General features: G+C 39.5%; 2 protein-coding genes across 4 annotated transcripts; one reads left to right on the forward strand and one right to left on the reverse strand.

The window, feature by feature from the left end:
* Positions 1-414: 414 nt before the first annotated feature.
* Positions 415-25,927, reverse strand: LOC143146773 (breast cancer anti-estrogen resistance protein 3 homolog). Of its 2 annotated transcripts, none has more exons than XM_076311383.1 (6): positions 25,644-25,927; positions 14,788-15,010; positions 7,646-7,796; positions 5,284-5,523; positions 2,315-3,782; positions 415-1,559 (listed from the first exon to the last, which is right to left on the reverse strand). In XM_076311383.1, the coding sequence occupies exons 1-6, from the start codon at positions 25,684-25,686 to the stop codon at positions 1,228-1,230; spliced, it is 2,457 nt and encodes an 818-aa protein (XP_076167498.1). In that variant the 5' UTR covers positions 25,687-25,927; the 3' UTR covers positions 415-1,227. The 2 variants fall into 2 exon arrangements, with proteins under 2 accessions (XP_076167498.1, XP_076167497.1); XM_076311382.1 differs by lacking the exon at positions 25,644-25,927 and adding an exon at positions 15,820-16,036.
* Positions 23,316-25,572, forward strand: LOC143146774 (uncharacterized). Of its 2 annotated transcripts, XM_076311385.1 has the most exons (4): positions 23,316-23,416; positions 23,505-23,689; positions 25,044-25,139; positions 25,228-25,572. In XM_076311385.1, the coding sequence occupies exons 2-4, from the start codon at positions 23,510-23,512 to the stop codon at positions 25,324-25,326; spliced, it is 375 nt and encodes a 124-aa protein (XP_076167500.1). In that variant the 5' UTR covers positions 23,316-23,416; positions 23,505-23,509; the 3' UTR covers positions 25,327-25,572. The 2 variants fall into 2 exon arrangements, with proteins under 2 accessions (XP_076167500.1, XP_076167499.1); XM_076311384.1 differs by having other exon boundaries at positions 23,386-23,689; positions 25,228-25,570.
* Positions 25,928-26,228: the final 301 nt, after the last annotated feature.

Below are 26,228 nucleotides of genomic sequence, written 5' to 3' on the forward strand. Positions count from 1 at the left end.
TTTATACATTTCAAGTTACTGTACTTATATATTTTGCGTGATTTCCAGTCTATGTTATATCCCCTTCTACGTTCGTACCACGTTTGCAAAGTTAAGTCTACTTTATACCTCGTTTGCACAGCGTATCAGATTCCGAAAGTTCGAGTAATTCTCAAGCGATCGGCTCATTCATTCGCGCGACCGTACTCTCGTAGTACTATCGCGTATTGTAGCGTACTACGGTAGTACTCTATTCCTGGCACTAGACGGAGCGAGTGATCCTCTTCATTGATAATTCACGTCATTGAATTACATCTTCGTCGAGATTTAATTTTCAAAATCACGTAGCAAATGAATTTCCACGTTTTACCATCGCACTTTATTAGAAACAAAAGTATTCGTAGACAAATGACAGAGGGGAAAAGAAAACACCCATTGATTTTCGTTCTCCTATATTATTAAGTGTGAACAAACGTGAACAACATTTACAACATATTATTGGCCGAATATATGATCAGTTAAAATTAAGTACATGACAGTTGAACTTGATTTGATTATTATATCGTCGCCATTCGATGCGAGACAGTAAATGCGGGTCGTTTATAGAGGAACGTATACGGATACATTCGGGAACCGTTGTTCCGCTAAATATGACACGTTTCAATCGTTACATTTGTGATTATACGCCCAGTCGCGTTAATGCTATTCTTTAGACTGTTTGTTCCTCGTCACTGGATGCTATCGAACAATCGTCGTCGCGATTCGCCGTTCGAGGCGAGCTGTACGAACTCGAATCGTTCGACGCGATGGAAGAGTCACGTTCACGGGCCTTCTTACGAGCTACGATTCGATACGAAAGAATTGTTAGTGAAAACGAACCTTGCGTGCCCGTACCTCGTGAGAATTGTGGAAAGAAAAAACGGCGCCGTTTCAAATCGAAAAACTCACGTCGTCGACTAAATTACACACACCGCGATCGCGTCGCGTCGGAAACGAACTTATACTTATATGCGTACGTATCGTAGAAATTACAATTAATTACAACGATTTAATTACATAATTACATAACCATAATTTACACGAGCACGTGAAACTAAGTTGAAAAGTGAATTCGTTCGGGTCCCTTTCTCCTCTCTTGGCCGGATCGTTTCGGCTCAATGAGACTCGTTTTGAAAATCAAGAACTAGCCACGTGTGATCGTGGGTTTTTCCGTCTACGAAATAATTATTTGTCCTTTGGTCGTTACGTTTAGGCCGTCACCTCGCTAGGCGTACACTTGGCGAACATCGCGTCGAGAACCTGCGTGAACTTCAAGTGTCTTTCCTCCGGTGCCACGGTGGCTCCTCGGCTACCCCATAGGAATTTTATGTGAAACTCCGTACGGAACGCGTCCGAGAGTAACTCGTCGCTCCTCGAACCCTCTAAGACGATCTCCGCGTTCCTGCGGAACAGGGGCAGATTCTCCGCCATTTTACGCGCGGTTTCCAAATGCGACCAAACTATCGACAGGCCGCAATCCGGTGCGGAATTCTCCCATGGTGAGAGAATCGCTGCTGCAAGTCCGGACGGAGTCACCGTTCCTGAAAAAAATCATTCGGATCACGTCGAGTTGAAAATAATTTTGTTAAATAATAATTTGTTTCGACGAACGAAATAACGCGTTCAATCGATTTTAGTCGTTTCTTTCTCAATTATCGACGAGATACACCGAGAGTGAAAGGAATAGAGCAGGTATCTGTTAAGTAATTCGTTGTCGAAAATTTCAATTGGTATATTTTTCGTTGTATCTTCGCGAAAGTATCGTTAACGGATCGGTGAGATTCCCCCGATGAAAACGAGCCCAAACACGGCCATATTCGGACTGTTTTCAATTTACGTGCGATTCGAGGGATTTTTGAATTTTGTAAAAATTTCCTGCGCCAAATGCGCACGATCGAAAATAATCCGAAGGGGGTCGTGTTTGGGCTTGTTCTCATCGGGAAAACACCGTCGATCTATTAACAATATTCCCATGAAGATATAATCAAAAATATATAAGAATTCTTATTTTCGACAATGGACAAAATTCGATTTTGCTGAATAATGATATACAATGAGAAGAGAAAGGGGATCTGTACTATATGTCTTCGTTTAAAAAACTGAATATTCACACTACGTGTTCCAGAATTCAAAAAAAATTATAAATCTCAAAATTCGCGAAAAATAAACCTTATACTACTCCAAATGAAGCTTTCTTTCGACGTCTCGAATTGAAAATTGCACAATCACTCGAGAACCAAAGACTCGCACTTCCAAGTCCGATCAAATAAACCGTGAACGAATCCTCGTGACCCACCTAGCACGTCCTCGGGTCCACGTTCCCCAAGCAACGCAATGGGCAGCAAATGGGGTAGCGTGGTGTTGGGTGCCTGTGGGTTGGTGCACTCGTTCATGGCTCTGAGGGTGGGTCTGAGCTTGGCCTCGAAGCTGAACGCCTCGTCCGTGTGCTTCTGCCTCAACAAATGCCACGTGTTGACTAGCCTCTGAATCTGGGGTAGACAGAGACCCAACATCACTCCGCAGAATCCGTACAGATTTCCCAACGCGGTCTTGGTATCGATGGCCACCTTGATCCATTTGCTGATGGTGCCTGCTCTTTCGATCGCGGTTGCACCTGCCAGAACGGTAACAGCCACCAGCAGCTTCAAGCATTCGGACCTCTCGATCAGATCCATTCTGGCCTGTCTGCCGTGGGGCAGAGTAGCCAGCTCGATGCCACTGAGTCCGTTTCTGTTCCCTGGACCAGGCTGTAGAGCCAATTCCAGATCGATCTTCGTTAAATGCGATGCCAGAACCCTCGGTGCAGAATCGAGAAGCATTCCAGAGACTCCTCTCAACGCGGTGGGATCCAGAGGTCTGTGATCACCAGCCGGTAGCAGAAGGGTGGAGAATCCTTCGATGTCCAACGACGTGGTGATCTCCAAGGATGGTGCAGCGACGACCAGTTGCTCCTCGGCTGACAGTTCGTACTCGTTACCATTGTTTCCATTGGTACCGTCGTTGCTGGTGGTGTAATGGCTCCTGATGACCACTCCTTTGATAGGTACCGAGGAGGATGGGTTACTGGTGCCTCCGGAATTGTTGGTCTCGAACTCACTGTCCCCTGAACCGTTGCCACTGTCGCTACCGGACGCCTGGTAGCCCTGGTGATGATGATGGTGATGGTGGTGATGATGTATAGAGTGATGCTGATGATTCGGGACGTACGGTACCCTTGGTGGTTTCGGTGGAGCGGTTCCCAGTGAGTTTTGGTGGTTCAGGCTAGACGGTTGATGGACTGGCTGTTGTTGTTGCTGGAGAGCAGGATCCGAGATCACCCTGGTGATCTTCTGACGACCCAGGGACAGGGAACACGACGGTGGCTGGCTCTGTATGGGCGGTACCCGTGGTAGGGTGCTCGATTGGACCGATCCGTGCGATGGGGGCGGTTGATTCGACGGTTGACGACCGTCGTGTTGATCCGTGGGATGATGCTGCGCGGTCAGGGAGTGGCTGCGTTGTTGCTTTCGTGGCAGACGGGGCGGTGAGCCGGTTGACAGGGACGAAGAGGAGGGGCTGGAACAGTGCTGACTGTTCGTGGGTCCTGAGACACAGGTCAGGGGCACGGATCGTGGCTTTGGGGTGATTATACGAGCACCGCTTGCTTGGCTTATCGGTCGCCCGCTCCCGACGTAGAAGGTTATCAGGTCGGCGACAGTGTCGAACGCCTCGTCCTCGAACTGGTACTGTGCCCTTTCGTACACCGTCTCCGGTTGGATGACGACCTGTTGACAATCGGGATTCATTGAGGGGGTATTCGTTTATTGTTCCTTTAACCAAGAGTAAGTAACCATTGTTATCTTGCTATTATTGAACAATTTTCAGTCCATTGGGTTGTTCGGAAAGTCATGTTTTTTTTTTTTTTTGGTGAAAATGAAACACGATTTTTTTGGAGTGTGTAAATGTTTTAATAAATTATATGGTCTCCATTTTGGAAAACGAAATAACTTTTAGAGCAACTCGATATTTCAAACGATAATTTTTCTTTGGTATTTACACGAGTGTCTTTGTAAAGGTGCACATTTTTATATAAATAAATATTAATATTTGAAAGCTACCGAGTGGGTTAACACGTTTTCAGATATCATAGACGTAGATTTTCTTGGAGAAAAACGTGTTTAACATTTTTCGCATATCTTCTATAGTTATATTTGTAAAATTACTTAATCTAATCAGCAGAATCAGAGTCGTGTAGGGATCTTTGATTTAGGGCCAGGGACGCAGAAGTTTACATATCGAAATGCTATTTAGAGACTACATGTGTAAAAACAATTGATCTAAGAAACGAATAGAGGAACTTGACGCATATTTGCTTCAAAGACGCTGTAATTTCGTTAATATTTCGAATTTAAATAAAAGAATATTTAACACGTGTGTTTCAAACATTACTTAAAAAAAATTTTAAGAAAAAGTCGATCCTTTGACCTGATAAAAACGAGTATCCCCCTAAGTATCTTTGTTATCTTTTAACGTCTACACTGGGCAATATTTAGGTTTTGTCTGATGAATGAGTAGCTTGCATTAGGTTACATCGAATAGTAATTTTTTGTTTTTATTCACACAATGTCTTTCACAGAATTCAGTATACACAAGTAATAAAGAATATTTGTCTATGCTGATCCCGCCTAACTATGTTTCCCAGTTACAGTTTTATTTATTTTTGTAATAATTCTACTGTATTATTAGCTACGCTACCAATATGCAACCAAAATGGTTGCGTGATAATAAACAAAGAAAAACTCGGAATAATAAACATTCTGCTAAACAATGTTTGTGTAATATCGCGTAACGAATTAATGAACAATATCTTACAATGCCATTCCATTCGGTAATGTAGAACAGTGCACTCTTAATTTTTTAATAACCGTTCTGTGAAAGTGAACAATTACAACAACGCAATGGTTCTCATTTGGAATTAAGGTTAAGTGGGACCAACAATTACACGAACCACTTCATTATTTTTGTGTACTGAATTCATCTCTGAAATTATGCCCTCATTTAGTGCAAGCGATTAATTAGCGTTCTTACTATTGAAAATTCTACAGAATTCTTCGATTATTATTTCTGCGTGTAATTCACATCACGAAATTTAACGACCACAATACTTTTATTAAATTTTCAATCGATGCTTTCGAGTGTAACTTAAAGTAGAAGTTAAACAAGTGATCAGTGATGAAAGATCTCTTTGTTCGTTTCTTTTTCGATCGATTGTCGTGTCGATCTTACCCTGTTGATGACGAAGTGAAGAGGTTGACCCTTCCATCGGACCGTGAGGACATAGTTTCCAGGTTGGGAGGCACAATCGCGAACCAAAAAGTCACCATCGTTCGGCACTTCCGCCTCGGCACCTTTTCTACCACCTCGAAGGGTGCTACCGTGGTACCAAGCGTGAGACCTCAGATCCCTAGGATCCAGTAGTCGTAGTTCTCGCTCCAAGAGTTTACGCGTCGACTCTTCTGGTGGCTCCTAAATTAGACATCCAAGAACGACAATCTTAAATTAGGGACTTCGCGACGCGCTCTAGAAATTAGCGTTGCAAATCTCGCCTCGAAATTGGGGCTTCATTAAAATTCATGTAGGTAAAACTCCACTACCTACGGACTCCACTTTATTCATTCGTATAGTTTTGCTCTGGCAAGTGCACAAAAGTTACATCATTTTTATACAACAGCGGAAAGACTATACTTCGAACGATGAAAGATTTATTTATCGTATACGAACCGAGTGGCAGGGTTTAGTTGAAACGATCTATAGTGCTTGGAACATTTATTGTGCAAATTTTCAATCCATAATATTTCCCAATTTGAGGAATGATTATTTATTTCAATGTAGAGAATAAGTTCTTCCATTTTGTTTAAAAATTTGTATGTTCCGTTCTTAAATACTTCTCCATTATTTTCTATAATTATTCAGATATGTTTTACGACAAATTTCTCTATATTTTTTTTAAACGATAAATTTCTTACATGCGGTATTAAACAATGTGAATAGTTGAAATTATAATAATAACTATTTAAGGAATTCTAATCAATATTTTACGAAAAATTTCTGTATATTTTTTTTAAACGATAAATTTCTTACGTGCGGTATCAAACAATGTGAATAGTTGAATTATAATAATTACACTTTAAGAAATTCTAATCAATATTTTACGAAAAATTTCTGTATATTTTTTTTAAACGATAAATTTCTTACGTGCGGTATCAAACAATGTGAATAGTTGAAATTATAATAATAACTATTTAAGAAATTCTAATCAATATTTTACGAAAAATTTCTGTATATTTTTTTTAAACGATAAATTTCTTACGTACGGTATCAAACAATGTGAATAGTTGAAATTATAATAATAACTATTTAAGAAATTCTAATCAATATTTTACAACAAATTTCTATATATATATTTTTTTGAACGATAAATTTCTTATATACGATATCAAACAATGTGAATAGTTGAAATTATAATAATTACATTTTAAGGAATTCTAATCAATATTTTACGACAAATTTCTATATATTTTTTTTAAACGATAAATTTCTTACGTGCAATATCAAAAAGTGTGAATAACTGGAATTGTAATAATTCTGAACAATTTTCTGTTTCCAATTAACAAATGTTTGTTCGTGTTAAAATGTTCCCTTAAATGTCTCGTCGAGAAAATTATGTACACGGAAAAATTGTACGATTGTTTCGTACGTCTGTTCGCGTAAGTCGTGCCAGTCAATGAAGAAGTGTCTCGACTCCGCGAGACGACGAAATTGGCTTAACAAGAACAGCCTTGAGTACCTCGTTCGTAAAGAGATCAGTACAACGACAACGTTCGCGCGTGTGGGAGTTTGTCACGGACTTGGCGTAGTCACGCGTGAAGGCTGGATCATCAAGACGGTAGCGTATAAACGACCTAATTATCGCTGAGAATTATTCGATTGACACAAAATTCCAGCAATCAGTCCATTAACGACCTCTTAATACGGTACCTCGAAGAGAATTGAGGTCCATTACTTCGATATCGTACTTTAAAACGAAGAGAGAGAGAGTCTCCTTCGATAAACATAATTAAGAAGAAATCTTTTACACTGAAAAAGTATCGCGCAATTAAATATTTCCCATCGTAGTTCACCGTCAAAAATTTACCAACACTCTCGAATGCAAAACTTCGCTCAAAAATCAAAAAAAAAATAAAAATAAAAATTCAAATATTTGGATAATTTTTCACAAGAATCTCACAAAAGTATCACACTTTCTCTCTCAAAGATGCATCAACGATCCTCCCCCTCAAAGTGCATCGTTCTTCACCGTTTACTGCATCTCCGAAAAATGCAAACTTTAAAAAAAAAATCGTCACAAATTCAAATTCCTCGCACTCGTCGCAAACTCCCAAGAGTTCAGTCAAGGTGTATCCGAACACTATCGCGCGTTAAAAATTTTGAAATTCCGTTCGCAAGGGTGGTGCCGGGAAAGCAACTGCTCCCCCCCGCGTCGCGTATCATCACTGTCTCCATTATCACGGTCGTGTTCCACGCCCCGGGACAAACTCAGCACGGTAAATTATTCTTAGAGGAACAATAGTTACGAGGCTTGACTCACCATCGGTAAATTGGAGTAGTAGTTGCTGCTGTCAACCCTTCTCGCGACAGATTCCCTGGCACACGCGTCGTGGTGCTCCCTTCTGTCCACCACCGCCTCCTCCTCCTCCTCCTCCTGCTCCTCCGTCTCTTTGGTCTTCACTTCCGACGACCTGCGTCGAAAATGCGAATTTTCACCGTGGATCGGTCACATTTCACTCGAACGGCACCCTCCCGCCGCGAACTACTCCCGTGAATCGCCTACGAAACCGATGGACTATTTTTTCCTCTTCGCCCCCAGTGATCCGATATTTTCTCGTACTCGCGAGGAGTCGTAGGGACGGATAGGGTTTGGCCACACGGCTCCCGGGCCGAGCGCGCGCACCCCACTGAACTATGTGCGTGGAAACCTACGACACGTACAGGGCCGTGTTTTCGGCGGACCTCGAGGGGGGCGCCCCACCTTGTATTAATAGAACGACGAATAGGAGCCGCGCGGCGTCGTTGCGCCGTGGCCAAGGAAAATATTTTACTTACACCGTGGCTGGAAGCGTCTCTAATTCGGGACTGTTTAGAACCGCGTTTGTCTTTTCCATTTGAATTTTTGCTCGGTTTATTTTCACGGCTGAGTCACCGAGGGGGAAATTTAGTTTCAACCCTTTCGATCGAGGGGTACTTGGAAAAGGACGCTGCGATGGAACCTCGAAAGATGTTCGCCCGTATGGACCGACCATGAACTTCTTTCGAGGTTCGGTACTGGGTATGTTCCGTGTGACAGCTGTCAGTGGGAGGTGAGTCATTTTCCGAGGTGAATATTTTGGTTTTTGGATTTTTTAATTTATTTTTCATGAATTATTTTCCGAGATGAATATTTGGGTTTTTGGATTTTTCAATTTATTTTTGATAAATTATTTTCTGAGATGAACGTTTGGGTTTTTGGATTTTATTTTTGCAACGATTTTATAAATGGATTGGAAAAATTTTTTAGGTGAGTCACAAGTTTGTTGTGTATTGGTTGCATATGTTTGTAGAAAATTGAGAAATTCTTTGGGTTATGTATGATTAGATTGTAGTCGTGTTTAGGCTCGTTTTTGTCAGAGAAATATTGTAGATTTGTTAGTAATGCTTTTACGAAAATTTCTTGAGAAGAATACAAAAATTTTAATTATCGTTAATGAACGATTTATCTTGAATTATACAAAAATATGCGATTGTAACAAAGGGAAGAGATTTGCGATTATTTTCTTACAAATTCGATTCGATGTAAATTATTTTTCACACGTATTTGCGTAAGACAGAAGAACCAATTGCAAGGGACGAAATCAGTAACAAATTATTCTACAAAACTCAAACTGGAAGAACATTTAAATCTGCTAAAGAAACAAGAGAAAAACTACTTAATTAAACAATATACAAATACACACTTACACAAAGCACTTAACTGAATAGAAATATCCCCATAAAAACTAAACTTAATTTAAAACAATGAAGGATCGAAATTTAAATATTCTACACCATTAAATATTTCACATCCTTTTTCTAAAAAAATCTTCGGAATAAACGCTTCAAAAATGCCAAAAATAATGATGAATAACTCTTCGTTGTTATCAATCTATATTAAAATACTTTTAAACTTTGCAAATAAAATCAATATTAAGAAAAAAGTTAGTACACGATCGTTATTGTCGCAAATCAAAATTATTTCAAAAATATATTCTCTAATGACGGATACCCTATACGCAAATTACATTCGAAGTTCGGAGATGGTAAAATTTCGCTCGGGGCGAAACCAAGAGAAGGGTGCATTCTCGATGCAGTTTGTACGTCACTGCAACGCACCCGCTGTGTCTCGTCGCGTTCTCACCCACGCCTGCGTTTTCTCCGCTCTCGAGTGGCTTTCGACGTCGAGTCGACATCGGGCGTTCGATCGGAGAACGCGTCGACGCGAGACGGTCGAAGATATTATGTATTTCGATTTTCGAGCGACGACGGCCAGTTCGGGTCTGGGATTCCGGTCTTATCAGACGGTGTTAGGTTCAGTCGATACTACGGGGGTTATTGATCTGTTTGAGAAGGGGGACGATGGGGGATTGTACAAGGGGTGCCGCGACGCGCCTGCGTCGAACAAAAGCGCTCGATAAGGGTCTAAGAACCCACGGAACGCATCTGTGCGTTTCCTTTGCTCGTCGTTGTTCGGGGAAGATGAATGGGGAATCGAGTGGCAGTCGTAAGGATGCAAGTGTTGGCATTGATTGCCGTAAACGCGAAACCGTGTTTGCCGCGGTGCATTGGTACTGCAACCGGTGCGCCACACAAGGTGAAACGGAACAAATGTTTATGTAAACATTATTTTTATCGACCTGTAATTTTTGTTTTAATTTTCTATATCGAGTCGATCAGCTTTCGATATATTTCTTTTGATTTTTTTAAGAGACGTTTAGAAATATATTAATGGTAATATATTAATTGAAATTACTTTGGGTTGAATTAAAATTTAGGTACCGATAGAAATAGTATTTTTAAATTCCAAATTCGATAATTTATTGTACGGTTAAAATAGTTTGTGGAGGATGATATAATATTATTAGTCGAGGCTTTTTCTTTACGAATGATTATTTTAATTGTGGAGTATTTTTTCTCTTCTTATTGCTCCATCAAAATTTAAAAAAATGTTATGGTAAAGTTTCTTTAAACAAAAATTTGTTTTTGTTTCCATCGAGACACAATCGCCTTTGTCTTCCGGCAGTTCTTTCAACAAGCTGAATCAGTGTAACGCATGCCATTACCGCTCGATCTTCGATGTACAATCTTGTTGACAGTTTGATAATGTTCCGTGAACCATTTCGTGTTATCAATTCTCTTTTCCAGCTCGTGCAGACCAATACCTCGTGCGTCACAAATATAGGCCACGCATCTAGATACACTTATTACTAATTCCTGCTACTAGAATTATTACGCATTTCTATCGTATTTAAACATTTCAAATATACTTGAAATGTAAAATGTAAAACTTCCCTGTCCATCCACGATCTGTATCAAATCACAAATTTAATTATAAAAAAAATATTTCCCAGACGAAGCAATCACTCAATGTTGCCCTCTGATGTAAATAATTTCGAAAATTAAAAATATACTTATCCCTATGAAATAGGGATTACAATTCATTCTAAAATTATTCTAATATCAATACTTGGACTAATATATTCATTTTTGAATTTCCTTCTTTTCCAACGATATCGTTATCGAATTCTCTTTCCCTTAAACCCTAACGACCATCTTCGTCGTAGACACAACTAACATTGGTTATTTATAAAGCAGACTTTTCCAGTCTCCGTGTCACGGGACCAAAACATTGGAAAATTGTATACAATACAGAAACTCTCGAATACGTATTGCACTATATTTAGAATTCAACAGTCACCGTTGCAAATTGCAATTCACCGAATGGTTGAATGCACTGCAAAGCGGAAGGGGGGGGACAAACAATTTCAGGGAACCGTCAACGTTATAAATAGTGCCGCGAAAGGGCTCAGATTCAAGCCGATAGCGCGCGATTCGCAGAAGTTCACCGCGTGCCTTATCTCCCCGCGAGCTCTAATGTCATAGCGAGAGGATCACGCGTGCAGTTGCACTATCTTGCAACGATTGCAACGACGTGCATTCGCACCGACCGTTTCTACGCGTTGGGCGCTCGGAGCAACCCTAACCGCGCTTCGTAGATTAACTCCCCCCCTTGAATTCAGCGAAACAGAGAGGGTCGGTGAAATATTGAAATTACCTAGGGCATTAGGGGTGTCCAAGTTCGCGAAACAAGGGCTTCGCTCGAACATCCAGCCGAGTACTCGGAATATTTCGAGCGTTCCCTTGAAATTATTTTCACAGTACGAATTTGTAACGTTCGCTATTCTCGAAGTTTAATCCCCATTTGGGAACGAAATACTCCGTTTAGAAACGAAGCTATGTTTAAGGTAACGATGATGTTCCATTGTTGAGAAATTTAATTAGGTGGAGTTACGTTTAGATGCATTATTTAGATATTACTTAGTATTTAGGTATTTAGAATATTAGTAAATACTATTATGTTACCACATTTAGAATAATTTAAAAAGTAAACGTATGTGTGTATATTATATATCAGTATCATTCAAGTTTGTTGTTATGTACGAAATAATTAATTTAAGGGAGAAATTTAATTAGGTAGATATACGTTTAGATGCATTACTTAAATATTATTTACTATTTAGATATTTAGAATATTAGTAAATACTATTATGTTACCACATTTAGAATAATTTAAAAAGTAAACTTATGTATATTATACGTCAGTATCATTCAAGTTTGTTATTATGCACGAAATAATTAATTTAAGCGAGAATTGCAGACTTTTGTGTATAAAATTTGAAAAATTCCGATCGATCGAAAAGTTTATGTAAATAATCGACAATCTTTCACCAAAGGTGCACGCGTCTGGAGATTATTATATGGCGTCAAGGGCAGGGCTGTCTTTTCAAAAACGAGGTGATAAGATTACATTCAATTGCAGATACGAGAATGAAAATATTTGCTGCCGATGCAACTGCCTTCGCAGCTGAATTTTGATAAAAAAAAATACGACTCGCGTTGTACTATCCAAGTGTCTCTCATAAATTTTTAATACTTTTCACATCCTTACCTAACATCTCCATAGTCAGTATAAATTTTACTAACCGAATTGATTAATTGTATATAAAAATCTATATCCTTAGATTAATTACCATTAATTAATTTAACTTTCGAATAAGAGATCCTTGCATTTAACATTATATTCGTTCGATTGATAATTAGAAAATTAAAATGTAATAATTCCATTATCACCCAAGAGATCCTTGAATTTCATATTATATTTATTTAATCGGTAATTGAAAAATTAAAATATAATAATTCCATTGTCGCAATTCGAGCATTTTCAAACTTAATTCGACGCAAGATTAATTAAATTCTGTATTTATTCGCATCGCGTCAATAACACACATTTTTTTTTATTCGACTCTTAAATTCACACGATTCGATCGCAACGGTTATCGATACAACGAATAAATGTTCAATCTTATCGTTGAGTTCGGTGCTCGGATAAATCTCAGCACGAGTGTTCGACAACATCGAGACAAGAATCGATTCAATGTGTCCGAGCAAATTTTCAAAAGGATTACGAGACCAGTACAAGTATCGAGAAACGCTTTATAATTTCCCCCGTTTTATTTCTTTCCGTTATGGGATTCCCGCGGTCTGCCTCCGAGGGAGAACGTCATTTTGAAGGCAAAGATCGAGGAAAACCGGTTCGGGACCTGCCGGCTCCATTATGTTCTTGGACCGGTACCATGACGTACCCTCGAACAAGCTAATTCATAAGTTATAACAGAAGAATCTCGACTCTAGCGGAAAAGTCCTTCGAAGGTCTCGACTCCTGAGGTCCGCAATCTATTCACGTCTCTCCTAAGTCGGTGCATTTTACGCGCGCGTAAAATTTGCATACATATGGGGTGTGAAATAAAAGGTGTTGGAGATTAGTATCTCTAGAAACGTGGATTTCTAAAGCAACAGGTCCCCGTAGGTGCATGATTCTGGAGGAGTAGGTTTGCGAAACTGGAGACTCCTGATGCCATATATCTCTCGGATCGTGGATCGGTAACATTCCAGATCCCCTGATTTATAGGGTCTTAAGGTTGTAGTTCTTTCGAACTACGGGCCTCGAAAATATCAGATCACAAGAGTTACAGAGGTCGAAAATGGTAGGTTTCTAAAGCTGTGGACCCACAAGATCTTTTAAAGTGTATTATTCTCTTGTGTATGGGATTTCTAAAATTGGAGGTGTCCAGAACTATATCTTACTAGATCCCTAAGTCCAGAACTAGATCACTAAGATTGGAGATCTCTAGAACTATAAATTTCTAAAATTGGAGATCTCTAAAACTATAGATTTCTAAAATTGAAGATGGCATGAATTATAGATTTCTAGAATTGGAGGTCTTCAGAACTATAGATCTCTAAAATGGGAGGCCACACGAATTATAGATTTCTAAGATTGGAGGTCTCCAGAACTATAGATCTCTAAAATTGGGGATCTCTAGAACTATAAATTTCTAAAATTGGAGATCTCTAAAACTATAGATTTCTAAAATTGAAGATCCTATGAATTATAGATTTTTAAAATTGGAGCTCTCCAGAATTATAGATCTCAAAAATTGAAGATCCCACAAATTATAGATTTCTAAGATTGGAGGTCTCCAGAACTATAGATCTCTAGAATTGGGGATCTCCGGAACTATAAATTTCTAAAATTGGAGATCTCTAAAACTATAGATTTGTAAAATTGAAGATCCCATGAATTATTGATTTCTAAAATTGGAGCTCTCCAGAATTATAGATCTCAAAAATTGAAGACCCCACAAATTATAGATTTCTAAGATTGGAGGTCTCCAGAACTATAAATTTCTAAAATTGGAGATCTCTAAGACTATAGACCTCTAGAATTGAAGATCCCACAAATTATAGATTTCGAAGATTGGAGATCTCCAGAACTATAGATCTCTAAAATTGAAGATCTCCAGAACTATAAATTTCTAAAATTGGAGATCTCTAAAACTATAGACCTCTAGAATTGAGGATCCCATGAATTATAGACTTCTAAAATTGGAGGTCTTCAGAACTATAGATCTCTAAAATTGAAGACTCCACAAATGATAGATTTCTAAAATTGGTGGTCTCCAGAACTATAGATCTCTAAAATTGAAGACCCCACAAATTATAGATTTCTAAAATTGATGGTCTCCAGATTTATAAATCTCAAAAATGTATAAATCTCCAGAATTATAGATTTGTAAAAATTGGATGCCTTCGAAATGATAGATCTCTAAAATCCAAGGTCTCCAGAATTATAGATTTCTAAAATTATAGATATTTGAAGCAACAACCGAAATTATGGGTCTTTTGCAGTACAAATTTCTAAGATTGTACATTCCTAGATGGTGGTACTTTGGGAAATTTAAATCTTTAATCGACATCTTCCAGATAAATTTAAACGCAGAACACTGCAGGTAGAAAACGAATGCTCAACTCGTGAGGCAATGGAACTGTTTGCAGGTATTAAATGGATAGTTTGTGGTTACTGAACACGATTGCGGTTACCTTTGGTTTCCTTCGGTCAGATCTTCCGGCGACAGTGACGTCACAATAATAGAAGGCTCCTTCTGAATAATTACTTCCGGTTGTAGGTGGATCGTGTGTCGCTTCTGATTGAGATCCTTACAAGAGGCTGAAGAGGGTATGCCGTTTCTCTTTCGACGACGTCCACTGGCGCCTAAGTTTTGCAGGGTGCCCATTGATGGAAACCGGAAGCTCCATGATATGCCTAGAGAATATTAGAAAACCAATCATTTTCAAAGTGTACGCGTAAGAACACAAAACACGAATTATCGTCGTTTGCTCTACACTCGTCTGTGCAAGATTTAGAAAAAAATATCAAAGAATTAGTAAGCAAGAAATTTCCAATTTTTTCAAAACGAAAAAACGTCAATTACAATTTCTTACACTTTTACGAAATGTAATATCTCGACGAAGAAAATTTCCATTCAGGAGAACGAAAAAGTAATTTATATTTAATCAAACAACTTCGAGACTTTTGGGTGTATCAAAAAATAATATCAAAAATTTCTTCAACATTGTAGCTAGCTTTGCTCTAGTTTCTAGGCTACACTGATTACAATTTTAATTCCTCCTATCTTTAAAATTATTTCTCTAGCATTTCTTGGTTACACAATTTTTCACTTATACATACAATATAGAAAATGATACGACAAAGACGAAGAATCCCACAAAATTTCAACCCAAAGTGTCTCCTAAATTATAAACCATCTCCGTTCAAAACCACGTACCCTTAGCTTCAGAATTTCGACCAATATCGCTATGAAAAATGTCATTAAAATACGAAGACCAGTACCAAGAAATCTCTCCTCGTTAAAAGTATTCCACTATCGTGTACCGATATCTATCGATCGTCTTCGATAATGTTCTTTACGTCTAGCCGAGAGATAAACGGATCAACGATTTCAGTTGAATAAAATACAGCCGGCGACGCGAAAGGGCCGAGCTCGAAAGTATTCTCGCTCGAAGAGAAAAACTCCAAGCTACTCGCCGTGTTTACTCATCCGCGATACTCACGCATGCCGCTAGTTTTCTGCGCGCGATCCTTGTCGCTCACGATCATCGCAACCCCCACCACTCACTCGCGGGTTAAGTCTCGTCAACTCGTTACGTCACAGAACTACGTTCTATGGCCAGTCGTTAATTATTTCTATCGATATTTATTCATACGCGAACGAACCGCGCGTAGACACTTCCACGAAGCGAATCGTCGCGACGATCGACAGCGTTTAACCCGTGGCGATCTACTATCGCGACAGGGATACCAGTGCCCCGCTACCATCGCTTAACCGAACATTTATCGGCCCCGTACGCAAACGATCGGTGCAGTTAATGCTTTTATCCGAACGTGCGCCCCACTCGACGTCCTTCGCTCTTTCAGCGAAACGCGATCGACGAACACTCGATCGCCATTGGGCACGTTGCGTGCCTCGAGAAATTTTTTTTCGCGAACTTCGTGTTCTCGATCGCGATTTTTACGTGGAAATTTTTTTTAGCATTGTTTTTAAATATCGTGAGCGATATATAGCAGTTGGTTATTCATTCGAATCGATTTTTTCTTTCAATTTTTCAAAATTTGGTGCAGGTTTGTTCTCTGTTCCAAGTAATCTGGACGTGGATATTTATTTTTCAATATTTTGAAATTGAGTAACGATTGTGTTCTTCGTTCGAAGTATTCTTAGGGTAGGTATTTCTTTTTTAATATTTTAATATAGAGTAACGATGGTTATTTATTCGAGTCGATTTTTTCTTTCAATTTTTCAAAATTTGGTGCAGGTTTGTTCTCTGTTCGAAGTAATCTGGACGTGGATATTTATTTTTCAATATTTTGAAATGGAGTAACGATTGTGTTCTTCGTTCGAAGTATTATTAGGGTAGGTATTTCTTTTTTAATATTTTAATATAGAGTAACGATGGTTATTTATTCGAGTCGATTTTTTGTTTCAATTTTTCAAAATTTGGTGCAGGTTTGTCTCTGTTCGAAGTAATCTGGACGTGGATACTTGGTTTTCAATATTTTGAAATAATGTTCGAGAAACGATGGTTTTCGTTCGAAGTAATTTCGTTCGTTTTTTTTTAATTTGCAGATACGAAGTTGTCCTTTGTTCGAAGTAATCTGGACGTGGATATTTATTTTTCAATATTTTGAAATGGAATAACGATTGTGTTTTTCGTTTGAAGTATTCTTAGGGTAGATATTTCCTTTTTAATATTTTAATACACAGTAACTATGATGTTCTTCGTTTGAAGTATTCTTAGGGTAGATATTTCCTTTTTAATATTTTAATATACAGTAACTATGATGTTCTTCGTTTGAGGTATTCTCAGCGTGGATAATTCCTTGTCAATATTTTAAAATAGTACTGTAATGACGAAGTTGTTTTATTCATGATTAATATTTACTGTTAATAACATTTTAGTATCGATGTACTTGTGTATTTGTTCACTTGATCACACTTTACTAGGGGTAGAAATTCCTTATTCAATATTTAAAAATATTCAAGTAGCGAAAAGTTGTAACTCCATGGTCGAGGTCACAAATTTTTATAAACGTTAAAAAACGACCAAGATTTCACACACAATTTTCTTGTTTAATCCTACTTTTCATATACTTTCTGAAAAATTGCATCGACAAGGAATTGTCGCGTCCTCGACCAGATTCTTCCCAACAAAGAAAATATTTTTCCACATATGTGAAGTTTCTTTCAACCCTGCAATCCAAACATATTCCACTCTCAATTATTTCACAAATATCTTCGAGATAATTTCAAGCCAAGATATTTTCTATTCCACAAAATCCCAACGATGTACACACTCTCCCCAAAATATCAGACTCTCACGAATCCCCCACAAAAATTCACGCAAATATTAACTATACACCTCTCCGTATCCCCTCCACGTTCAATATTCACATTTCACATCTCCACAAACACTATTCAAACGTTGGTCCACAATTTCCCCTCCCCCGATTCCACCGATGACAAGTCCAGTTTATCTTTCGCTGACTTTCTTCAATATTTATCTTTCGGGCATCGCCTATCTTCTTCGCTCGCAACCGTATGTTCGCTATCCGTTCTTATCTTCCGTCAAATATCCACCGTAAATTCCACGAATCGGAGCCTTACGTAGTTCCTAAACCGATTTCCCTTACAATTCTAAATAAACCCCAACCGTTTATGAATTACGATTGATAAAAGTTTCTACTTCACATTCGAGGAACAGCCGTTACTCAACGGTGCAATTTATCTCCCATTGAAATTCCGCTCGGAATCACTCGCGGCGTGCACGCTCACGCCGAACGCGATTCGCAGGTGCAGCGAACCGACCACGCACGTTAACTCGACGAGAGTCCTGGTGTCCGTTCGATTCGCGTCGATCGTGTCCACGATCGGGTATCACGAGTCCCGGTTACAGGACCATTTTCGGTAACCGGCACGGTTTTCGGTAAACGATTTTCCCTTTTCTCCCCTGTTTGCTTATCCTCCCCTCCCTGCGTGATCGCGTCTCTCCGGGCCACGCGCAGATCCTTCGAACAGTTGGCCAGAAACTGAAGTCCTCGACTCACTTTCGCTTCGATCCGTTTATCTTCGCTCGCCTTCTCGCGCGCAGATATAAACCTGTTCTGAACAGCCTTTCCCGTCGCCGAGATTCGAACGAACGTTGCCCCTTAACCCTTTCGCTCCGCGCTTGATAAAGCGTACAAGCACGGTAGAAAAGCGTAGATTCGTTCCAACGATCCGTGTCCGTGTAAATAGAACGCGGTTTCGTCGAGATTCGAACTCCCGCGATACGATCCAGTATCGCCCGGTCCACGCCTGGCGCACGTATACTTTATCCTCGATACGAATATTACGATTCGTCCTCACGGGCACCGACCACAAATTGATACTTTCACCGATAAACTCGCCGCGTAACACACGGTTGGCCCGCATTCGAGCGATAACATCGGGCGGCAGGTGATTCCACGTGAAAAATTACGCCGAAAACGTGGTGTACAATTTTTCACCGCCAGGTCTCGTTTTCGGGGGAAACGGGTTTGAAAATGCGCGGGGCGCGTGTCGGTTGGAATTTTTTGGATTTTTCTATGTAGATACTTTTTGGTTTTTAGGGAGAGTGTGTGTGTGTGTTCGATCGGAAAAAAATGGTATTTTTTGACGCGGAATGATTTTTTTTACGGATTGTGGGAACGTGGTGGTTGGTAGGCGAGAGAGAATCTCGCGCGAGCCCCGAACATCTTCGAAGTCGATTTTCTCGAGGAAGGAATCTTCGTAGAGAAAAATTTATTGAATGTTTCTGATCCAGTTTTACACGCGCGAATAAAATATCACGGTATTCTATTTTTATCGATTATTTGTACATTTTTGTTCGATACTTTCTCACGTTTCTTTTCGTATTCGGCATTGTGAGTGTGATTTTCCTGGAGAGATCTGGAACGTTAGGAACGCAATGAAGAATATTTTTGTATTTGAAAATACGTGCTTCGATTAACAACGAGAGTCGGACGTGTTTAGTCATTTTTAAACGATCACGTTTATCGAAACATTGATTTAGAATCAATAGTCTCGTACGAAAAAAAAAAATGCATTCTACGATTCTGATTCAATCTCCCACTTGCGAGAAAATATTATTTCTTCCACACACATACAAAACAATTAGGAAAAAAGTAAAATCTACGCCTCTATAATAAACCAAAACGAAAAAGTAAATTTCTATTAACGCACACATCCTGGAAACGTGCCGTTCCTTGATCAGAATCACCGAGTATTTCTTATCAAACTTAATTCTAATTCTCTGGAAAACGATGCCTCCCGCGAAGAAGTTTCTCCAACGTTTATCGTTCGTTTTTTTACGTGTAATCGCTCTTCAGTCTGTCGGGTCGCTCATTTAGCGGCCACCGTGTATAAGCAGCGTAGTACGCTCTCGAGTTTTTCTCGACTGCGGTAATGTTTCGGGTCGGTCGTAACTTGGTCGCTGGTCGAAAATTTTACGGTGTACCTGCGAAGAAAAGGACAAAGGAAGGAAAGGACAACTCCCGTTTGGAGAAGGAGGTCTCTCGAAACGTTAAGGACTGTCGGGAAACGCTCGAGACAAAAAGAGGGAAAGAGAGAGAAAGAGAGAGAAATGTAGAGAGAGAGAAAGAGAGAGAAATGTAGAGAGAGAGAAAGAGAGAGAAAGAGGGAGAGATCTAGAGAAAGAGAGAGAAATCTAGAGACAGAGAGAGAAATGTAGAGAGAGAGAGAGAAATGTAGAGAGAGAGAAAGAGAGAGAAAGAGAGAGAAAGAGAGAAAAAGAGGGAAAAAGAGAGAGAAAGAGAGAGAAAGAGAGAGAAAGAGAGAGAAATCTAGATAAAGAGAGAGAAATCTAGATAAAGAGAGAGAAAGAGAGAGAATTATAGAGAAAGAGAGAGAATTATAGAGAAAGAGAGAGAAATCTAGAGAAAGAGAGAGAAATATAGAGAAAGAGAGAGAAATATAGAGAAAGAGAGAGAAATATAGAGAAAGAGAGAGAAATATAGAGAAAGAGAGAGAAATATAGAGAAAGAGAGAGAAATATAGAGAAAGAGAGAGAAATATAGAGAAAGAGAGAGAAATATAGAGAAAGAGAGAGAAATATAGAGAAAGAGAGAGAATGAGAGAGAAATCTAGATAAAGAGAGAGAAATCTAGATAAAGGGAGAGAAAACTAGATAAAGAGAGAGAAAACTAGATAAAGAGAGAGAAATCTAGAGAAAGATAGAGAAAGAGAGAAAAATCTAGATAAAGAGAGAGAAATCTAGATAAAGAGAGAGAAATCTAGAGAAAGAGAGAGAGAAGAAGAGTGAAAAGGAGCGGCGTTGTGAAGAACGACTCCGTGTGCGGTGTGTCGCGTGTTTGAAAGAGCGGAATAGCGGAATGCAGGTGTGTTTTGCGTCGCGAGCCGCGCTCGCTCTCTCGTCGACATAATACCTGGCGACGCTGATAAGGTCGCGGTTTACCGAGATAACTATGCAACGTTTGGAGAGGCACTATCGACCGAAAAAGGCGCGATAGGCGCCGTTTCCGAGGTCGAGCGAGCAGACGCACGAACAGACATCGTGTTGGGAATATTTTTCAACGATTAACTGCTACGTAGGGTCTACCGAATTTGTCTTCCGTTTCGTTTCGAACTCGATCGGTAGCTCGCGATGGATAAACATTAAGTTTTCCATTTTCTTTGTTCTTTCATTTCGTTGAATGGGATCGTACTATGGAGAACGATGAGAGGAAATTATTTAATAATCGGTGCAACGTTTTAGTTGTGTATTCTTTTTGCCATCTTTTGCTGTTTGTGTACCTTTCGAAAAGGTACACGGAACCTTTGCAAAATTTGAGTATCTTTCAAAAATATTTCAGCTGTACATTTTTCTTGAAACCTTTTGCAAAATTTGAGTACCTTTCAAAAATGTTTCAGGTGTACATTCTTCTTGGAATCTTTTGCAAAGTTTGAGTACCTTTCAAAAACATTTCAGTTGCATACTTTTTTAGCACCTTTTGCAAAGTTTGAGTACACTTTCTTAGCACCTGTTGAAAAGTTTGAGTAGCTTTCAAAAAAATTTCAGGTGTACATTTTTCCTAGCACCTTTTGAAAAGTTTGAGTTCCTTTCAAGAACGTTTCAGGTGTACATTTTTCTTAGCACCTTTTGAAAAGTTTGAGTACCTTTCAAGAACGTTTCAATTGCACATTTTTGTTAGAACCTTTTGCAAAATTTGAGTTGCAAAATTTTCTTTTTACGATTCGATTATTTGTGTTAAAGATCGAAGCAGTGGCTGAAGAAAATCAGAAACTAAAATCATGTTTCTATATGTAATTGATTCACCTACGCGTGATTAATTAGCCGAAGAAATCTTCCTAGTATTAAATATTAAGGATTAGCAATTTTGTACTTTGGTGATTCACTTTGATATGTAAATTAAAATACAAATTTGAATAGAAATCTTTTATGTAAAATTCGTTCCATGGATATTTTGCGTACCTTGAATCTCAAAATTGTGAAATAAACATTCGAAAAAAATTGAAGAAGTTTTCTACGTCGAGCAAGAAAATCAATTGATAAGTATCGTTCGGGAATGATAGATCACAGATGAAGATTATAAAGAAAAAACCAATCGATATTACACTGTTACTTTTAATTATACATCCTGTTAAAAAATCCGAAGCTTTGCTCGCTATTTAAATTACAACAGAATTGAAATTTAAAAAATTCAAAGACATCTATATTTCCAGAACTCTTCAATCGTCAGTTCCCTCGAAATAAATTATACTTCGAACGTTAAAACGTCTTTTTTACATTAACAAATTAGAATTCCAATCGATTGGAAATTCCTCTGTTACCCTCCAATAAAAATAATCGCTTTTCAATATTTTAAACGCGATCGCAAAGACGGATCAGCCTCGACGCTCGAACTTTTGTCTCCCGTAAGAATTGAATTGTTCTTTGTCGTCGACGGTGGTTCTTTCCGCGCGTTTCTCGAAAAGTATTATTCACGTGCGTGAAACGTGCGCCGGGATCTCCCCCCGTTTCCTCCGTGGGCACGTAATTATATGCGCGTTTACCTCGCGACTGGAATTTCAATTGGACCCAGTTTGCGCACAGCTGACAGACTCGAACGAGTCACCGAGATTTTCAATACGGCCGCGGAGAAATCACGAGCGCGAAACATCGGAACAAAACCGCACGGGAATGATCCAATAGTTTCGAAACGCGTGTGAAAAAACGGTTCAAGTTACCCGCGCGTTATTCGTTACCTCTATCCGTCTACCGATTGTTCTTTGCCTACATTTTTTCCAACACACGTGTTCTCGAAACGATAACACAGCAGCTCGATTAAAACGCACAAAGTGAACTCGAAGGAAAATTAATTCAATCTCGATACTCTTATTTCCGCAACGAAAACGATACAAGGAAACATTTCGATTTCGAAAACGAACAGAACAACTTACAAGATACGTGACATTCTTTAGAGATATTTGAAACTTTACGTATTTACGAATTTGTGTTGTAGATTTATTCGCGAATCGGACTCCGAATGAATATTCCGATCGTTCGATCGGCTCCAAAATCAATCGTGATCGCTTTCGTGGGTCGTGTTAAATATTTGATGGAAATGTTTGAAAAGAAAAGATGTCGAGCTGTTCCAGAGACTCGTTGCTTCGATATTTTTTGCCCGACGACCGATGTTACTCTGCGCGGTTATTTTTTACCTCCGGTCTGCACGGTGACTTTATTAACCGTGAGGTCGCGCAAAAAGGTACCACCGTTGCGACCTACATCCTACGTTTAGCATACTTCGTACCAGTTTCGATTTTGAAATAAAACAGTGACACGATTCTACACGTGTCTTGCACGCCGATCCGCGAGGCGATCGGAAACGTAGGCGTCGCTCGACGATAAACGCTCGTTCGCGAGGTCGAATCGCCATTATCTCGTTTCGGTTGTTTGGCAAACGGCTGGGACCGTATTTGCAACAATTCGTACGTCACGCGTTGCGCAACTAGTTAAACGAAAATCCTTCCGTGACATTCTTGGTGCTTCGTTGCGGAGAACGTTCTAATACTTACGAGTTGAAAACCGAAAATGAATTTCATCACCTGAAATGGTGACTAACGATTTTCGATTTTCTTCGCTAGACGTTCACGGAGATTCGTTGTTTCGAATCGTTGATTTTTATCTTTGTTACGTAGTAGATTTCATGATATTCTTCTCGTGGTTGAATCGTCGTAACCTCGAGTTTCTATCATCCAGGCACGTGCTCCTTCGATCACGATTCGTCGCTCTTAGCGCGAAGTCACGCAGGAACGACGACTGGCGGAATAATTATCGAGGAAAATTACAAAAAAGTCATCTCGTATTGGAATACCAACGGAACATTGTAAGTTTATTCGAAGGAGAATCGCGCAAGGATTTCTGATATTTACGAGGTAGCGATAACTGTGTTGTACTAACCATTCGATCAAAATTGTGAATGGAAGTTTCTCGTGTAGATTCGGTAGAAAAGTATTTTATTTGACATTGAATTTTGTAAGATAGACACTAAAATGTACACGATATGTACAGAGGCAAATTGATGAGAATATGGTCGATAATTCTGTTACGCTAATCAGTAACAGAAATGGTAATAAAAATTTTCTTGCGTAGCTTCGAGAAACGAAACTTCTTGTCCGAAACACCGAGAACACGACATCCACGAGGTAGCGAAAAGGGAGTATATCCATGGGGGTAACTCGAAATGCAATGCATAGAATCGAGAATTGTTACACTAATAATGGAAAAAAATTGCAAACGAAATTCTCTTTTGAATCTTTGGAGAAAAAAACATCTCATTAGAAACCGAATCTCGCGAAACACGAGAACCTGACGTCCATGAGGTAGCGAAGATGAAACATATCCGACATCCACAGAGATGAATCGAAATTTATTGCACAGAATCGACAACTATTGCACTAATAATCGAACAAAATTACAATAAAAATTTTCTCTTGTATCTTGAGAAAAAAAATATCTCGTTAAAATTCGAATCTCGCGAGACGAAAAAACCGGACATCCACGAGGTAGCGAAGACAAAACATATTCGATATTCATAGAAGTAACTGGACGTGTAATGCATAGAATCGATAATTGTTACACTAACCATGGAGAAGAATTACAATGAAAATTCTCTCTTGTGTCTTTAGAAAAAAAAATCTCGTTAAAAGTCGAATCTCGTGTAAACTGAAAAAACCGGACATCCGCGAAGTAGCGAAAACGAAACATATCCGATATTCACCGAAGTAACTGGACGTGTAATCCATAGAATCGACAATTGTTACACTAACCATGGAGAAGAATTACAATGAAAATTCTCTCTTGTATCTTTAGAAAAAAATATCTCGTTAAAAGTCAAATCTCGCGCAAAGTAAAAAAACCGGACATCCGCGAAGTAGCGAAGACGAAACATATCCAATATCCACAGAAGTAGCTCGACATCCAACGCATAGAATTAACAATTGTTACACTACCAACCGAACAAAACTACAAAGAAAATTCTCTCTTGTATCTCCGTAAAAAAAAATACCTCGTTAAAAGTCGAATCTCGCGAGATGAAAGAACTGGACATCCACGAGGTAGCGAAGACAAAACATATCCAATATCCACAGAACTAGCTCGACATCCAACGCATAGAATTAACAATTGTTACACTACCAACCGAACAAAATTACAATAAAAATTGTCTCTTCTATCTTCAGAAAAAAAATATCTTGTTAAAAGTCAAATCTCGCGTAAACAAAAAAACCGGACATCCGCGAAGTAGCGAAAACGAGACATATCCAATATCCCCAAAGGTAACTCAACGTGCAACGCATAGAATCGATAATTGTTACACTACCAACCGAACAAAATTACAATAAAAATTCTCTCTTCTATCTTTAGAAAAAAAATATCTCGTTAAAAGCCAAATCTCACGAGACGAAAGAACTGGACATCCACGAGGTAGCGAAGACGAAACATATTCGATATTCACCGAAGTAACTGGACGTGTAATGCATAGAATCGACAATAGTTACACTACCAACCGAACAAAATTACAATGAAAATTCTCTCTTGTATCTCCGTAAAAAAAAACACCTCGTTAAAAGTCGAATCTCGCGAGACGCTCGAACTCGACATCCACGAGGTAGCGAAGATCGATGATACATCCGCGGAGGTGAATCGAAACGTGTATCGGTCGTGTGCAGCGGCAGTCGCTCGCGGTAAGAATGAACGAGAAAGAGAAAGAATGAGAAAGAGAGAGAGAATGATATATATAGAGAGAGAGAGAGCAAATAGAAAGTAAAAGTCACACTGACTCTGGCTCCTCTTTGACTTCAGCTTGCTGGCGGTCTTTCCCATTTTCCTGGCGGACGCATGCCAGCGGCGCGGGTCACGTTGCACCGATTCCAGGTAGCGGCTCGTCGACGGGGCTGCACCGGCGGTTAACACGAGCGGAAAGCACTGACGGGCACCGGTGTGACCGTAGCATAATGCGATACCGAGCTGACTGGCCGCAAAACGAACGAGCAGACGAACGCAGGGGACGCGGACGAGACCGATGGACAGGCGAGTGGCAGTCGTCGCTCGATCCAACGGGCTGGAGGAGAATGTCAGCAGACTTGGGAGAGAGGGACCGCCAATGCGCGGATAGAGGACAGATCTTTCACGGTGGACGGAGAGGGGACGACCAGAGGAGGGGATCCCGGACGGAGAGGAACAAGAAGAAGATTTTAATAAACGAAGATGAGCGCCGAGTCTGTTCACCGCGAAACGGTTAACGACGAGGCGAGATGGTGGGGGTTTAATTAGGTAATTGACGAGGTACGATGAAAAACAGGGAACGAGTATCTTTAACTTTACTTCTTATCGTTTCAGCGAACACGTAAAGGTTGATTTTGAAC

Source organism: Ptiloglossa arizonensis, chromosome 5 (genome assembly GCF_051014685.1).
Source record: "Ptiloglossa arizonensis isolate GNS036 chromosome 5, iyPtiAriz1_principal, whole genome shotgun sequence".
In the NCBI taxonomy this organism is placed as follows: Eukaryota; Metazoa; Arthropoda; class Insecta; order Hymenoptera; family Colletidae; genus Ptiloglossa; species Ptiloglossa arizonensis.

Coding starts and splice junctions, on each gene's coding strand:
- LOC143146773 (XM_076311382.1), bottom strand. CDS start 15,865: ATGATCGTGAGCGACAAGGATCGCGCGCAGAAAACTAGCGGCATGC. Junction 7,797..14,787: donor CTGACCGAAGGAAACCAAAG/GTAACCGCAATC, acceptor TTTTCGACGCAG/GTCGTCGGAAGTGAAGACCA. Junction 5,524..7,645: donor ACTACTCCAATTTACCGATG/GTGAGTCAAGCC, acceptor TGTCTAATTTAG/GAGCCACCAGAAGAGTCGAC.
- LOC143146774 (XM_076311384.1), top strand. CDS start 23,414: ATGGTGACTAACGATTTTCGATTTTCTTCGCTAGACGTTCACGGAGAT. Junction 23,690..25,043: donor TGGAATACCAACGGAACATT/GTAAGTTTATTC, acceptor TTCTATCTTCAG/AAAAAAAATATCTTGTTAAA. Junction 25,140..25,227: donor CATATCCAATATCCCCAAAG/GTAACTCAACGT, acceptor TTCTATCTTTAG/AAAAAAAATATCTCGTTAAA.